Source organism: Bos indicus x Bos taurus, chromosome 15 (assembly GCF_003369695.1).
Source record: "Bos indicus x Bos taurus breed Angus x Brahman F1 hybrid chromosome 15, Bos_hybrid_MaternalHap_v2.0, whole genome shotgun sequence".
Classification (NCBI taxonomy): domain Eukaryota; kingdom Metazoa; phylum Chordata; class Mammalia; order Artiodactyla; family Bovidae; genus Bos; species Bos indicus x Bos taurus.
The window spans coordinates 35905059-35920389 of NC_040090.1; the positions used below are offsets into that span (position 1 = coordinate 35905059).

At 39.8% G+C, this 15331-nt stretch overlaps 2 protein-coding genes across 2 annotated transcripts; both read right to left on the reverse strand.

Moving 5' to 3' along the window:
* Nucleotides 1-1363: 1363 nt before the first annotated feature.
* Nucleotides 1364-2308, reverse strand: LOC113904800 (olfactory receptor 51I2-like). Its single transcript, XM_027561889.1, has one exon. It carries the CDS (start codon nt 2306-2308, stop codon nt 1364-1366), a length of 945 nt encoding a protein of 314 aa, XP_027417690.1.
* A 9713-nt stretch (nt 2309-12021) lies between these two features.
* LOC113904984 (olfactory receptor 51I2-like) lies at nt 12022-12969 on the reverse strand. The gene has a single exon (XM_027562031.1). The coding sequence runs from the start codon at nt 12967-12969 to the stop codon at nt 12022-12024; it is 948 nt and encodes a 315-aa protein (XP_027417832.1).
* Nucleotides 12970-15331: the final 2362 nt, after the last annotated feature.

Below are 15331 nucleotides of genomic sequence, written 5' to 3' on the forward strand. Positions count from 1 at the left end.
CCCATGGACTATATAGTCCATGGAATTCTCCATGGCAGAATACTGGAGTGGGTAGCCTTTCCCTTTTCCAGGGGATCCTCCCAACACAGGGATTGAACCCAGGTCTCCTGCATAGAGGCAGATTCTTTACCAGCTGAACCACAAGGAAAGCCCATTTGGGAAATCTACTCTAATTCTGTCTCATTTCTTCTTTTTTTTTTTTTAGAAATGTTGGTGGCAGGGGGTGTGATCTCTATTTTACAAGAGTTCTAAATTAATGTTTAAATCATGTTGTAGTACCCAGATTATTCAGAATTAAGTCAAATTTACTGGGCAGGAGGGGAGGAATTGCACTTTCAATATCTTTCCACCAAGGCATTCATGAATGTGTCCATTCATTCAGTTTTACTTCTAAGTAAGCATCTGATGAGGGGTTCACCTCCCAAACATGTAATGAACTCCTACAGTAGCAAAAACAAAAACAGAAACATACCTGGTAATCACATTTTACTATGCACTGAGGAGTTGAATGGAAATTTCTCCAAAGAAAATATACAAAAGGCAACAAGTATAGGAAAGAAAATGCTCAGTGTCACTGATCATCAGGAAAATGCATATTTAAAACATGTGCCTGTATGTCTGCATCTGTGCTCAGTTACTTCAGTCGTGTCTGATTCTTTGCAGCCCTATGAACTGTAGCCCACCAGGCTCTTTGGTCCATGGGATTCTCCAGGCAAGAATACTGGAGTGGGTTGCCATTTCCCCCTCCAGGGGATTTTCCCCACCCAGGAACTGAACCAACATCTCTTGCTGTTCCTGCATTACAGGCGGATTCTTACTGCAGAGCCACCAGGGAAGCCCCTATGAAAGCACAAGGGCTATTAAAAACAACAACAGAAGATAAGAGGTGTTGATGAGGACCATTGCACAATGTTGTTGGAAATGCAAAATAATGCAACTGCTATGGAAAGCAGTATGAAGAGTCTACAAAGAATTAAAAATAGAACTACCTTCGACATAGACTTGGGGGGAAAGACTCACTAACCATTATAACAGTGGTCCCATTGTAATTAGTCATTTTTTCTGTGATGATTCACTTTAACCATGGACAATAGAAATGCATTGTGATAAAATGAAGGACTAATTTTCAAGATGTGCATTTTGGGATTAAAAAAGAAAATTGAACAATTATTTTTCTAAATTACAACCCAGTGTACCTCGCCAAAACCTTTTGGCAGATCTTAACTAGTACAAGGTCATCATATATCTGGTGGCAGAAATACGAAAAGGAAGTTTAAAAAATTGTTAAAACAGGTTATGGAAACTCCAATTTATGGAGTAATAGTAAATATCCTTTGAGGTTTGGACTTTCCATGTTTCTGGCTTAAAACTTGGTTCCCACTAGCATTCGAACAAGCCTCCTTCTAATCTCTTTGGTTTTGATGGAATAGATGACAGGGTTGAGCATGGGAGGCACAAAGAGATAAATGAGGGACATGACTGTGTGCACAAGTAGGGGGGCATGCCTCCCATAGCGGGCAGTCATGGACACACCAACCATGGGAACATAGAATATGAGCACAGCACACAGATGTGACACACACGTGTTGAATGTCTTTAACCTTTCCTCCCGAGATGCAATGGCAAGTACAGAATGCAGGATGAGCACGTATGAGAAGAGAATGAGTGCAGAGTCCAGGCCAAAGGTAGACACGACAATGAAGAGACCGAAAATATTGTTGACGGTGATGTCACCACAGGGAAGGTGGATGAGATCTGGATGAAGGCAGTAGGCATGGGACAGTATATTGGCCTTGCAGAAAGACAACCTCTTCAGAAGGAAAGGCAGTGGGAAAACCATGCAAAAACTGCGGGTAATTACCCACAAGCCCATGCATACAACACGGGAATCTGTGAGCATGGTGGTGTAGCGCAGAGGGTTACAGATGGCCACATAGCGGTCAAAACTCATAACCAGCAGGACCCCAGACTCCATGAAAGAGAAGAAGTGGATAAAGAACATTTGAGCCATGCAAGAATCAAAGCTGATCTTCCTTAAATGGAAGCAAAATGTGGCTAGCACGGTGGGCAGTGTGGAGAAAGACACACCTAGATCATTAACTGAGAGCAGGGATAGGAAGTAGTACATAGGCTGATGCAAACTCTGCTCCTCCTTGACAATGAAAAGGATAAGGGCATTGCCCACAATGGAGACAATGTAGAGGGTACCGAGGACCAAGAACATCCAGTGTTGGGAGTTCTCCAGCCCTGGGAGCCCTGTCAGGGTGAACGTTGGCAACTCTGAGCTGTTGTAGAGGATACCTCCCATGCTGGAGGGACTTGTACTGTAAGACTTGTACTGTAGGACCACCACCTGTAGAGAAGACAGACGTACAGTTTATTGATGACCTATTTTAAGTCTCTCTTATGCCATCCAGACCCTTACTTTAGAGCTTAATCAATTTTGTTTACCACATCACTCCTTGCCCCTCTTGCTCCCCGTGGTTTCTGGAATTGTCTAAGTGTTTTCAGGTTATCCAGCTGGCTCAACAGGTCACATGACCTTCCTCTGTACCTGTGCCTATCCCCACCATGCTCTTCCTCACATTCAAAGCTATGAACTTGTTATCAATCAACAGGCATCACTTTGCGCAAGACCTAAGACATCATTCTCATGATGACTACTTCCTGGACTGTTCTGAACATTCCAATTACTTACCAAGCTGTAAACTTTCTATTTCCACTCTCTCACTCTACTGAATATGCTGCTTATCATGACTCCCCAGCTCTTTCACTCATATTTAGTCTCCCAGTTTTTCCTTCCATCCCTCTAGTTAGAAGGTAGATGAATAGAAAGATAACTGTCCACAGCACTAACCTTCCACACTTTCATCAGGATGCATTAGATGCCCCCACTTTATCTTTTCATCCTTCTATCCATTTATCCTATGGCATTAAGTTTCTGCCTGAATAACTAAGAAATACTTTCTTAGTATACTGGAAGTCTTTTCTTAATAATTTCCTTCCAACTGAATTGTATCTAGCTACTGAAAACCACAGCATTAATAATCAGTTCTATATATCATGGAACTGGTTCTTATCTGTGTTCTCCATTTCTTTGAATAATACTGTAATTGTGCCTGAGACTAAGACTCAGAAATCCAAACATTATATTGTTTCTGTCTTTCCTTTACCTACTACATTAAATTAGACCACAGTCAATGAAAATATTGAACCCTAAGTCCATCTGCCAGCACTTTTCTGCATTTCCTTCCACTTACATTCTTATACTTTGTATCGAAGACATCACATTCGTATGCCCATAATAATGCCCTCTTAATGAATCTCTTTCCTCTATATCATTCTCTAATCTGGAATAGGTCTAATATTTTCAAAGGGTAGCTCTGCAAATGGGACCATTCTGATAAGAAAGTTTGAATGCCCCTTCACTACCAAAGTGTCAAAACCAAACTCACAAGTCTAGAGTTAAAGGTACTCTGTAGTCCAGTACTATATCAATATTTTTGGTCGCAATTCTCAGAACTTCCTACTTGTACCTCAAACACCCAGACTGGTTATCCATATTAATAATAGCAATATTCTTTGCTATTATTCAAACATTAACTACAGCTCCCCAGCTTCCAGAGTTTCCCAGAATGTCTGAACATATCTATGTAACCCATCATCTGTGGCCAAGGATCAACTATGCCCTCCTCTTCTGTTAAAATCTGACCAGTCATTGTAATGGAGATAACTGCTCTCCTCTCCTCACCACTCTCAGAAGCTGTAGATTTGCATCGCTTTTTGTGCCTATTTCTCTGCCTGTTCTGCATTAGAGCTTCCTGTTATGGAGTTATGATAGTTCCTGTTGAATTATGAAACTTATCTCCCCTTCTGACTCACCAGCTTCAAGAGATCAACACTGACACTTATTCATTGCTTCAGTCCCTGCTGTGCTCAGTGCAAGGCCAAACACAGGAGATGCACTCAGTAAGTCACTGATCCCATTGTAAATTGGAGAGGCTAAGGAACTTTGCTAATGGGGTAGTGAAAATCCAAAAGTAAACTACTGTGAAAACCCTTAGGATCAAATACTTTGCAACTCTGAGTTCTAAACCTGCTCTAAATCCACACCTCCAGGCTTTCATCTGGCTTTGTCTCTCTACCTGTATTAGGACTCCTCTATCCTTTTTTCTCAGGGTGCATTTTTCCCTCCATTCTGCATTCTTAAAATCTCTTTGTTTTTCCTATATGCAAGCTCTTCCTAAACATTTCTGTATGCAATATGCAATAACCCTGATTTGGATAATTTTTTAAGCACTAAATAGAGTCTTGCCAAGTGGCTTCCAAAGCAGCCAGTGTCTTTGTATAGACCACCCCCTTCCCCACCGCCATACCAGTTTGTTTTGAGAAATGAATAAGAGTGCTTATTTATTGCAGAACATCTACCTCCAAACTACAGCCCATTGTAGTATCCCTGCAGAGAAATGAATATCTGAATCTAAAAGCATGGGAAGATTTCAGAGAACCAGAGGACTAAGGAGAAAATATAGAACCAGGAAAGTGAAAATATGCAGAAAAATTAAAAAAAAAAAAAAACACCTGACTCCTATAGGGACCGCCTTTCTGTCTTCAGATTGTCATAGCACTCAGGATTTCTAAGCTGAGTCAGAGTCCCTTAGTGCCTGAGTCTGGAGTGTCTGACACTCCACCTTACCTACCTGAGAGAGCTCATGGAGGGTGCAGAGGAAGCAAGAGCAGTTGTGGAGGCCCTGCCCATAACGCCTGCCTCCTCTGCCAACTCCCTGGGCTGAGCAATATAAGGCTGCATCCAGGAAGTCCCTTGAGTATTTATCAGCTCAGGAGCTTGTGGACTGCTGGGAATATGGAGCATCTGCAGTGTTCTTTCCTCTCTGACTTAATAGTTTGTTGCTTACATGGGTATGTGGGAATAGGAATGATCAGAACTGGAAATGACATGCGAGGATATTGTATCTAGTTGCTCATTTTATAAAAGAGATCATTAGAGCCTAGAAAGGAAAAGAGGCATCTCAATTTTATACAGTTTGTTAGTGGCAGAACATGTAAAACTAGGTCTTCTAGGTTAGTTTATGGCTTTTCCACTTTACAACTATGATCAATACATACAAGAAATGCTATATCCTACAAAAAGTGCTTAAAACCCATGTAAGTCAGCCATTTGGATTTATTATATCTTGTGAAATTCTCTCCTGGATTATCCTTGAAATTGACCCCAAGCATGACAAGAAGCACTGGTTTACTATGGCTGACCAGACACATTGCATAATTACAGGTCAAATTATAAAAAGTATTTGGCTCGATTAAGAAAGTGTTAATGTATACAGCTGCCTTCTTCACAAATATTTATTGAACACCTACCAGGGTGACAACATAGGTAATGAGGATTAACTGATAAGGTTTTGAGCTCAGTGTACCTGAGCTTCAGTCCACTTACCTTGAGAAAGTTTCCAACATACATGCAGCCTCATTTCTTCACCTGTAAAATAGGTTCTAATTATACTTTAGTCACAGACTGATCAGGATGACTAAGCAACAGAAAATAGGCAAAAATATTTAACCTATTGGCTGCCATATAACACTTAATAGATGGTGACCAAAATACTGAAGCTCCAGTATTTTGGTCACCTGATCCAAACAGCTGACTCACTGGAAAAGTCCCTGATGCTGGGAAAGACTGAGGGCAGAAGAAGAGGATATCAGAGGATGAGATGTCTGGATGGCATCACCAATGCAATGGACATGAACTTAAGCAAACTTCAGAAGATGGTAAGGGACAAAGATGCCCTGGTGTGCTACAGTCCATGGGGGTCAGAGTCGGACATGGCTAGGTGACTGAACAACAAGTGGTTATTTAAACCCTAAACATTTTAAAGAAGATGTGGTACATATATACAATGGAATATTACTCAGCCATAAAAAAGAACAAGCTAATGCCATTTGCAGCAACACGGATTGACCTAGAGTGTGTCATACTGAGTGAAGTATGTCAGATAGAAAAGGAGAAAAATCATATGATATTCCTTGTATGTGGACTCTACAAAGTGATACAACATGAACTTACAAAATAGAGACAGACTTAGAGAACAAACTTACGGTTGCCAGGAGGAAAGGGATAATTAGGGAGTTTGGGATGGGCCTGTACACACTGCTCTATTTAAAATGGATAACCAACAAGGGCCTATTGTATAGTACAGGGAACTCTGGTCAATGTTATGCGGCAGGCTGGATGGGAGGGGAGTTTGGGGGAGAATGGATGCATGTATATGTATGGCTGAGTCCCTTTGCTGTCTACCTGAAAGTATCACAACATTGTTTGTTAATTGGCTATAGCCCAACACAAAATAAAAAGTTTAAAAATAAAATATAATATAAAAAGAAACTCAAACATTATGTCCTGAAAGTAAAACCACTGAGAGTGGGTATTAACCTAAGTATACCAAACAATAAGTTATTGAATAGCTTAAATAGCCCAGTTCTAGGAAGATACTGGCAGATATACCTAGAAGGAATAGTAATTAGTAGCAAGAGATGCATACTTGCACCAGATCAGGGAGGGTATAAAGGGTTGGGATTAGAAAGAACCTCTCATATACCTAATATTGATCTGAAACTAAACAGGTGGGAAAATGCAATAGCTTCTCAACAATCCCACTCATACATAAGTCAGATCAAAGGACTTAGCACATCACCTAATATACCCCTAGATTTTCTCATAGTCACACTGATTGTCATGGGAAAAGGTCAGGAACCACCCAAGCCCTAATCAACAGGCATGGATTTATGTGAATTCTCTATTGTTCATTTTTCACTGGTCTTTTTTTTTTTAATTTTCTCAAATAAAAAAAAAGATACTTCATTTTTATTTATGACAAGGTCACAATCCCTACCCTACAGGTCTACAGTAGATATATGTTAACAAAAGTAACTATAAATCAAGTTATTTGCTTAGTACTAGACACACATTTATTCCTGGGAATTTATAGATGAATCAATATAATAATTCATAGGTCTGGGAGACTTCTAAGGAAACATTTATAATATCTCAGTGAAAGCTATAATAATAGATACAAGGAGATTTTAGAGAAGAACAAAGGAAGGGAATCTGCAATATTCTAGGGCAATCAGATGAGATTTCTAGGTGCATGTAATAGCTCTCCTGATTTTCAAAGAATGGGCAGATATTTTTAAAGTAAATGCAGTAGGAAGAATGTCAAAGGATGTCAAAATATGGCAGATGTAAAAGTATGAACACAGGTATGAGACCTTAAAAGGAAACACCAGAGAAGAGTGGGTATAGAATTGTGTAGCTATATATTCAAAAAGGCAAAAGGTCGAATAACCCTCCACAGGACCCAGATCCAATACACTAATTCCTCCTATGCTCTATACTCCTCCAATCTTGTGGTTCCTGAAGGCTCTCCAAGAACCAGCAGCAATGGAGAAAATGTCTTCTCTTTCTGCTCCATAGAGTAAATATTCTGGCATTTGCTTCCAGTGGCTCAAGCAGACACATAGACTAGATGGACTCTGGACCCACTTCCAGCTCATAAAAGATGGGTGACCCTAATCTTGCTTAAAGAGACTAGGTATAATTCATCTTATAACTTTAAAAGAATGGAATATTAAACCAATAAAACTACATGAACAGTGGAAGTTAAATAATAGGAAGAGGCTAAAGAAGCCCAGGGTCTTCCCCTGGTAGCTCAGATGATAAAGAATCTGACTGCAATGTGGGAGACCTGCGTTTGATCCCTGGGTCAAGAACATCCCCTGGAGAAGGGAATGGCCACCCACTCCAGTATTCTTGCCTGAAGAATCCCATGGACAGAGGAGCCTGCTAGCCTATAGTCCATGAAGTCACAAAGAGTCAGACATGACTGAGTGACTAAGCAGCAGCAGCGAAGAAGCCCAAAGCTCTCTTCAGATGTATCTGATGACCTGGCTGAGCAGAGCCCTATGATGGTGAGCAAATCACTGTAATCACAGTCCACACCAGCGAAAGTGGAACAGAGTCTGAGCCTTTTCTCCATGCTGGCAAGTTATAAATCCAGGCAGAGCCATTAACTTCCTACTTAATGTGCTAAATAGATAAAGACTGTCACCAGAAATCATCTGTTATTCCTCTTTCAGATGATGCAGATTTCTAAAGTCAAGAGAAGGATACTGAGTATCTTAATTTATAGAATGTGATGTGGAAAATATTAGCTCAGAAGTTCCCAAACAGCTTTTCACATGTATCTAAATGAGCCAAATTGTTGCTTTCAAGTCCCTCAGATTTAAAGAAGCAAGAAAAATACTGGCACTAAAAACATATCATCCACTTATTATGGCAGCAACTTCTTTATAAGTTATACTTATAACAGAGCCAAAATCACTATACAGTAACATTCTTTCAAAGAATATTTATTGATGCACCTATTAAAGGTGAGACACAATATTAGCACTCTATTAATCTATGGATATACTCTCTATAGTATATAAAGTCTGAGCAATATAAAAATATAAGATACATTTATGACATGTTTGAAGATTTCAAGTACAATTTATTTTTTATTCACTATATTCAGATTATAATGCATATAGTATTTACATAATAAACAATATGATCATTATATAAAATTATTCTTTAATGAGATTATGATCAGTTTTAGGGTAAAACATTGTACCATATGGTAATTCAGTGAAGCATAAAGAGATGGTTGGTATGCAAACATAATCATTTATTAACTCATTCCTCAACTACCGTATATGTTAGGTATGTTTCAAGCCCTTTGTTAGAGACTGAAGTGTACAAAGATAAATAAAACAGTCCCTGCCAAGAAATTGCTTACAATTTAGTTGAGGAGACAAAGTACCCAAACTATCTGACATGACTATAGTACATTTCAAGTACAATGGAGACAGAAAGCATGTATAGAACAGTTCTACTCGGGATTCAAGAAAATCTTAGACAAAATACCTCTTCAGACTATGGCTAATGCACATGATATTTTGAAGCCAAACATTGAATTTTACATTGATTCTTGCTGAATAAAAATAATGAATCAATAAGTCATGTGTATTATTAAAATTATTATTACTACTTTAAAATTAAAAAATTTTAAACAGTTCATTTTATGTACTCCTTAAAACAAACATGTTAGGTAGATGAATCAGAGATCCCATTTTACAGATGAGGAAATTAAGACTGAGTTTAGTTCACTTATTCAAGAAGTCACCTCTATGGATGGATTAAGTAACCTTACTGTGGTGAAGATTTCACAGTACATATGTGCAGCAAATCATCACATTTTACACCTTGAACTTACTGCAAGTATATGTCAATTACATCTCAATAAATCTGGAAGAATACAAGAATAAGGGGAAAATATGTCACCTTTCATTTTCATTTCTCTCCGTGCAGGGAATTGTGGAGCACAGAAGGAGAGGAAACATTTCCTAATATGAGATTCTGACTTAAGGAAATTCATTAATAATTCATATATTCATCTATTAATTTTTCACTCTTGATTTCCTTCTGCTATTCATTCATTATTGTTTACTCATCCTTTTTTTTCATTTATTCTTTTATATTGCTGTCACATCATTAGACACTATTTTAATGAAGGCTCTATAGTGGTCCAGTGTGGATGGACAAAGTTTTTGACACAGTTGCTCCTTTAGGGAGCTCAGATTTCTTGAAGGGAAGCAGATAGATATTAAAGAGTAGGAGAAAGTTTCAGGAGAGATATAAACAAAGAGTCATTAAGTTCAATGGACTTTGGCAGGGTCAAGTGCCTACATATTTCAGGGTCTCCCATGTGAAAAGAACATTCCCAGGAATCCTAAAATCTAATTTTGACTGCTTAAATATTGTAACATTGTATTAGGGTGCTCCAGATAAACAGAACCAATAGAATATGTGTGTAACTAGATATCTTAAATTTATTATAATGAATTGGCTGTCACAATTACAGAGACCAAGAAGTCCAGACCCAGGAAAGTCAATGGTATAGTTCCTGTCCAAATTTGAAAGTTTGAGAATCCGAGAGCCAATGGTGTAAGTACAAATCTGAGACTGAAGGCAGGAGAAGACTAATGTCCCAATTCAAAAACATTCAGACAGAGGTTCCTTTCTTATATACTCTGCTTTTTATTCTATTCAGGAATTCAGCAGTTTGCATAAGGCCCACCCATACTGGGGAGGGCAGTATGCTTTACTCAGTTTACCAATTCAAATAATAAACCCACCTAGAAATGCCCTCACTAAAACACCCATAAATAATGTTCAACCAAATACCTAGCCTTGAGGCCTGCCAGGAGCCATCTCCCGGCATATTGCATATTGAGTGCAGCACTTTCCACAGCATCATTTTTCAGGATCTGGAATAGCTCAACTGGAATTCTATCACTGCCAGGAGCCAGCGTGAGGAACTCCGCCCGTGGCAAAGGTCATGAGGAAGGAGGCTCGGCCTACGCAAAGGCGGGATCGAGCCTCAGGAGTCCCCCTGGAAATTCTCGAGCATCTACCCCCAAAACCAGAGTCTGCCTACTTTCTGCTTTGTGCTTTCACCTACACCTCTGACTTTACGGAGGGGGCTGTCCCCCACTACCTCTCTCTGAAAAAAAAATTGACTTATAGCTCCAGTTAATAAAGTTCCTGGGTGTGATAGTGTTTCAACCTACAAACTCCTTTGGAAGTCCTCTAGCCTGCCTGAATAGCTTTTTCTGGCCACATGTGATTGCTCAGAACCTCCCAACTGGGAGAGGCATGAGATGTTCTAAACTGTCTAAATACAGAGTCCTTTGAGCCGTTAAAAGATTGATTAGAAATTGTATTGGTGAAGGGTTTTTCACTTTTTGGGCCAATGTTTGCTGCTAAGTCTCCATATCCCTTACCTGCTGTGTCCCTGGCAGTGTATTGATTAATATAATTGGTGTAAGTAGTAGCTTTAATGTTTGTAACCTTGGACCCTTGAGTTAATTCTTTTCTTGATTGAGCCCACCTCACCTTTGCCCTATAGGAATGCAACTTGATCCAATGCTTTTTTGGAGGCTGGCGCCTGACTTCAGAATAATCACCTTTAGAGAAAAATAAGTTTTCTGAAGAAAGGGTCTTAAAATGTTAACAGGCCTCCAGGCCAGAAGATGATGCAAATCACCTAAACTTTTGCATATGATAAGTTTGCAGGAAGAAAGCCTGGCTTACTGCATGACTCTACCCCTTCCCCCATTATCCTCTATGCATAACTTAAGGTATAAAAACTACTTTGAAAAATAAAGTGCGGGCCTTGTTCACCGAAACTTGGTCTCCCCATGTCATTCTTTCTCTCATCTTCTGGCTGAATTATTCAGCCTCTTTTCTCCACTGAATTTCCTCACTGAGCTATCCTCATTCTATTACTCTTTATATCTTTGATGAATATTTAAATAAATAGGTTGCCGATGCCATCTCTCCTTCGAATACCCTGGATCAGCCGGGGCTGGACCCCGGCAGAGGCCCAGTCAAATTAAATAAAATTAACCATCACAACTGTCGTACTCTAAAACTTTTCAAACAGCACCATAACAAGGTCTCTGGTTTCTGACAACATTGAAAATCAATCACCCAAGCTTAACTTGCATACTGGTAATGAAATGATAAACAGCCCATAATTATTCCAACTGTGCCTCTGTCTTTTTCAGAATTGTGCAGGCCCATAACCAGAAATCCCAGCCATATCACCAAGTGTCCTGAAATGAGTTCCAAGGAAAAAATCCCCTACCTTGTAGTGGTGTTTGTCATTCTCTAGTTTATTCTTAAAAAGAGACCATTTTTATGTCTCTAGAGAACATTGATATAGTTGATTTCTGGATAAAACCCAAGATGGTCCAGGCAAGAACTGGCCCAATATACTACAAGTTTGATCATAACATGTAAAGTGCAGAACCAGCATCCTCTAGAGTGACCCTCTCCTCTTTGGGTATCCAAATGATTTTGCCCCCCAACACCAAATCCTTCAGGGCTTCTAGATAAACCAGTCAGGACCTGACCCTGAAGAGCATCTTTAAAAGCCTGCGCTGTATCTCCTTTGTCTTAATGGAGTAGATGATGGGATTGAGCATGGGAGGCACAAAGAGGTAGATAAGAGACATGAGGGTGTGAACAGCATGGGGGAGGCCAGCACCAAAGCGATGTACGATGGACACACTCACCATAGGCACATAGAAGATGAGCACAGCTAGGACATGGGACACACATGTGTTGAGTGTCTTGAGGCGCTCCCCTGGGGAGGCAATGGCTAGCACTGAGCGAAAGATAAGTACATAGGAGAGAAGAATGAGGGCAGAGTCCAGGCCAAAGGTGAAAAGCACAATGGACAGTCCGTAGTGGCTATTGAGGGAGACATCAGTGCATGCCAGCTTAATCATATCCACGTGAAGGCAGTAGGCATGGGAAAGGATGTTCCGGGGATGGCAGAAAGGTAGTCTGTGCAGCAGCAGTGGGAAGACCAGGATGAGAGCAAAGCTTCGTAGGACAGTACACAGGCCCATGGCCACAATGCGGGCATTGGTGAGCACAGCGGCATAGTGCAGTGGGTTGCAGATGGCGACGTAGCGATCGAAGCTCATGGCCAAGAGGATGCCAGACTCTGTCCAAGAGAAGAGGTGGATGAAAAACATCTGGGCTAAGCAGACATTAAAGGCAATCACCCGGGCCTGGAAGCAGAGGGCAGCCAGCACAGTCGGCAGTGTGGAAAAGGATACTCCCAAGTCGTTGACAGACAATAGGGACAAGAAGTAGTACATGGGCTGGTGCAGACTCGGCTCCTCCTTAACAATGAGGAGGATCAGGATGTTTCCCACAATGGCGATGGCATAGAGCAGAAGGAGAGGAAAAGATAGCCAGGGCTCCATGGCCTCCGTTCCTGGGAAGCCCGTCAAGATAAAGAAGGGAGCATCAGAGACATTGATCTTGAAGTTGCCCATGAGAGGCTGGGGACAACTGTCATCAGCCAGTATGACTTTTTGGAGAAATTACATCATATGTCTAAGACTATATTGTTCCCAGGGAGGAAAAGAAACACTTAGGTTCATAAATCATGATTATTCATAGATTTTATTCTTAAAATACACTGGGAGGTTGACCAGGAGGTCATGAAATGCTAGTAGCTGAGAAAAAGAGTTCTTTCTTAGACATCTTTCAGAAAAGAGTCAATAAGTACTCAAGGTGGTTGACCAGCTCTTTAAGTCTTACTGGTAGTCTTCTAGTTGACTTCCTTACGATCATTATCACAGCTCCCCTTCAAATGTCCCCAAATTTCACAGTCATGATCTTAGGTACCTCCCAAGAGATGTAAACACTTAATATCCAGCCTGACAGACTAGGAACCAAGGGTGCAAGGAAGGAAAAGGAATTACTCCAGGTTTTCTTGGGAAGCAGTTACATGGCTAGAGCTGTAACTTAGTAATTCAGTTCCCATCCTGAGGTGACTTTGTGATCCAGAGTCCCACATTTCACACTGGAAGTATACATGAAGGAAGCCTGGGAAGTCAGCATGTCTCAAAAGGCATCATAGCTTTATTAGTACAGCATATAGAATCAGAACACACTGGGTTTGATTTCTAATGCTTTCACTTAATAGCACTGTGGCATTAGGTAGATTTCTTAAACTCTCTTCTTCGGTTTCTTTATTTTTTAGATAAAGATAAAGTAGAGTTGCCCTATGCATATGCATATATGCTATATAAGATAAAAGGAGAGAGAAAAAAAAAAAAAAACTTGAACTTGGAACATGTCCTATCCATAGTAAGAATTATAGAAGTACTGTTATTATTATCATTTAAAATCATTTTTAGATGGAAAATAAATTATATAGTATGCTTCCTTTGACAAGATTCATGGAATATATTTACATTAAACTTAAATATGCATTTTTAAGTCACATATTATCACATAATAAATTATGGTAGAGACAAGCAAAAGTAAATTGTAAAAGTTTAAGAAAAATTAGGAGAGAAAAAATTATAACATTAAAAACATCCTATCCATTAACTTATTTTTCCTATGAGTGGTTAAAAACAGCATTCTTTAATTTCCACAATAGATCATATTTTTTCATCTCACAGACTTTCAAATTTCAACCAGAGTAGATTATGAGAAATGTTTCCTTGACGCCGGACCAAATAAGGTTGTGAGAAGGGGTGCTAAAAGGGTAATCAATGCATCTTGCATTTTTTCCTTTGGTCTCTCGCACAGGGGAGTTTCAACTATCTGGGAAAGAAACTATATTTAGGAATATTTTATAATATTTCTGTGACATGTCCAAAACCCTTTAATACACTGTGATAAGTGACTCTGCCTATCTGTTTTAGAACTTGTTAGTTCCCCTTTGTCTCTCATGGATAATTTCTAACACTTAAGTGTAATTACCCACCACTGATTATTATTTTAAGTGACCCCTGGGGGAAATTTTGCTTTTTTTCTTCCAGAAGCTTAGTATCACATCAATGAAAAATCAGATTAGAAATCAGAGAGAAATTCTCTATCAGTGTGATAAGTGTCTGGAACAAAGTTTTCAGGGAATTACTGCTGAAGAATGGGGATGCTGAGTAGCAGCATTGGGTTTGAAGAATTAGGGAAGATGAGCCAGATAAGCCCTTGGAAACCTGTATAATGTAATGACCTCTCTAGTACACATAGAGAAACTGTCACTGAAGATTTTAGAGGAGACAATCTTAAGGACATGCGTGGGTCACCCACTTCTTGAGCACCCCACTCTTGAGTTCCACTTTATCATGTCACATGTTCTACTATAAGGAAGTCTAGAATTTCCTTAACTAAAAACCTCCTGCTCCAGAATAGGGCCAGTTTTAGTACCTCTTTCCTGTCCTAATTAGAGATGTTGCTTGAGTTCAGCAAGTGCTCTTCTCTGTTCCTTAATATTTTTTTCTCAAAGTTCATGCCAAATATAAAGTGGGGGCAGAAGATGGAGAGGGAAGTGATAGAAGGAGAAGGATTGAAGGGCAAGAAGAAACACAGAGAATGAGGAAGAGGCAGAGAACAGAGGGTAAATATAGGAGAAGTAACACAGAAAAGGGACAGCTTGGGTGAGAGAAAGGAAGTGTAAGACCAGAGAAGGGATTTTAGGTAGACAGTGGTTGGAAAATTAAAGCTAGAGAGGGAGAAGAAAAAGAAAATAAAAAAGAAGACAGAAGAACAGTGATAGGAAAATGCCCCAGCTGGACTCTGGTGCTCCAAGAGGACTGGGCTATGTTTTCTCCAAACAAGGGCAAGGCTGTAGAAGATGCTACGCACATCACATTTTACAGGAACTGCCTCTCAGGCTCT

Bases quoted from the DNA above. Each gene is read 5' to 3' on its own strand.
- LOC113904800 (XM_027561889.1), bottom strand. From the start codon at position 2,308: ATGGGAGGTATCCTCTACAACAGCTCAGAGTTGCCAACGTTCACCCTG.
- LOC113904984 (XM_027562031.1), bottom strand. From the start codon at position 12,969: ATGGGCAACTTCAAGATCAATGTCTCTGATGCTCCCTTCTTTATCTTG.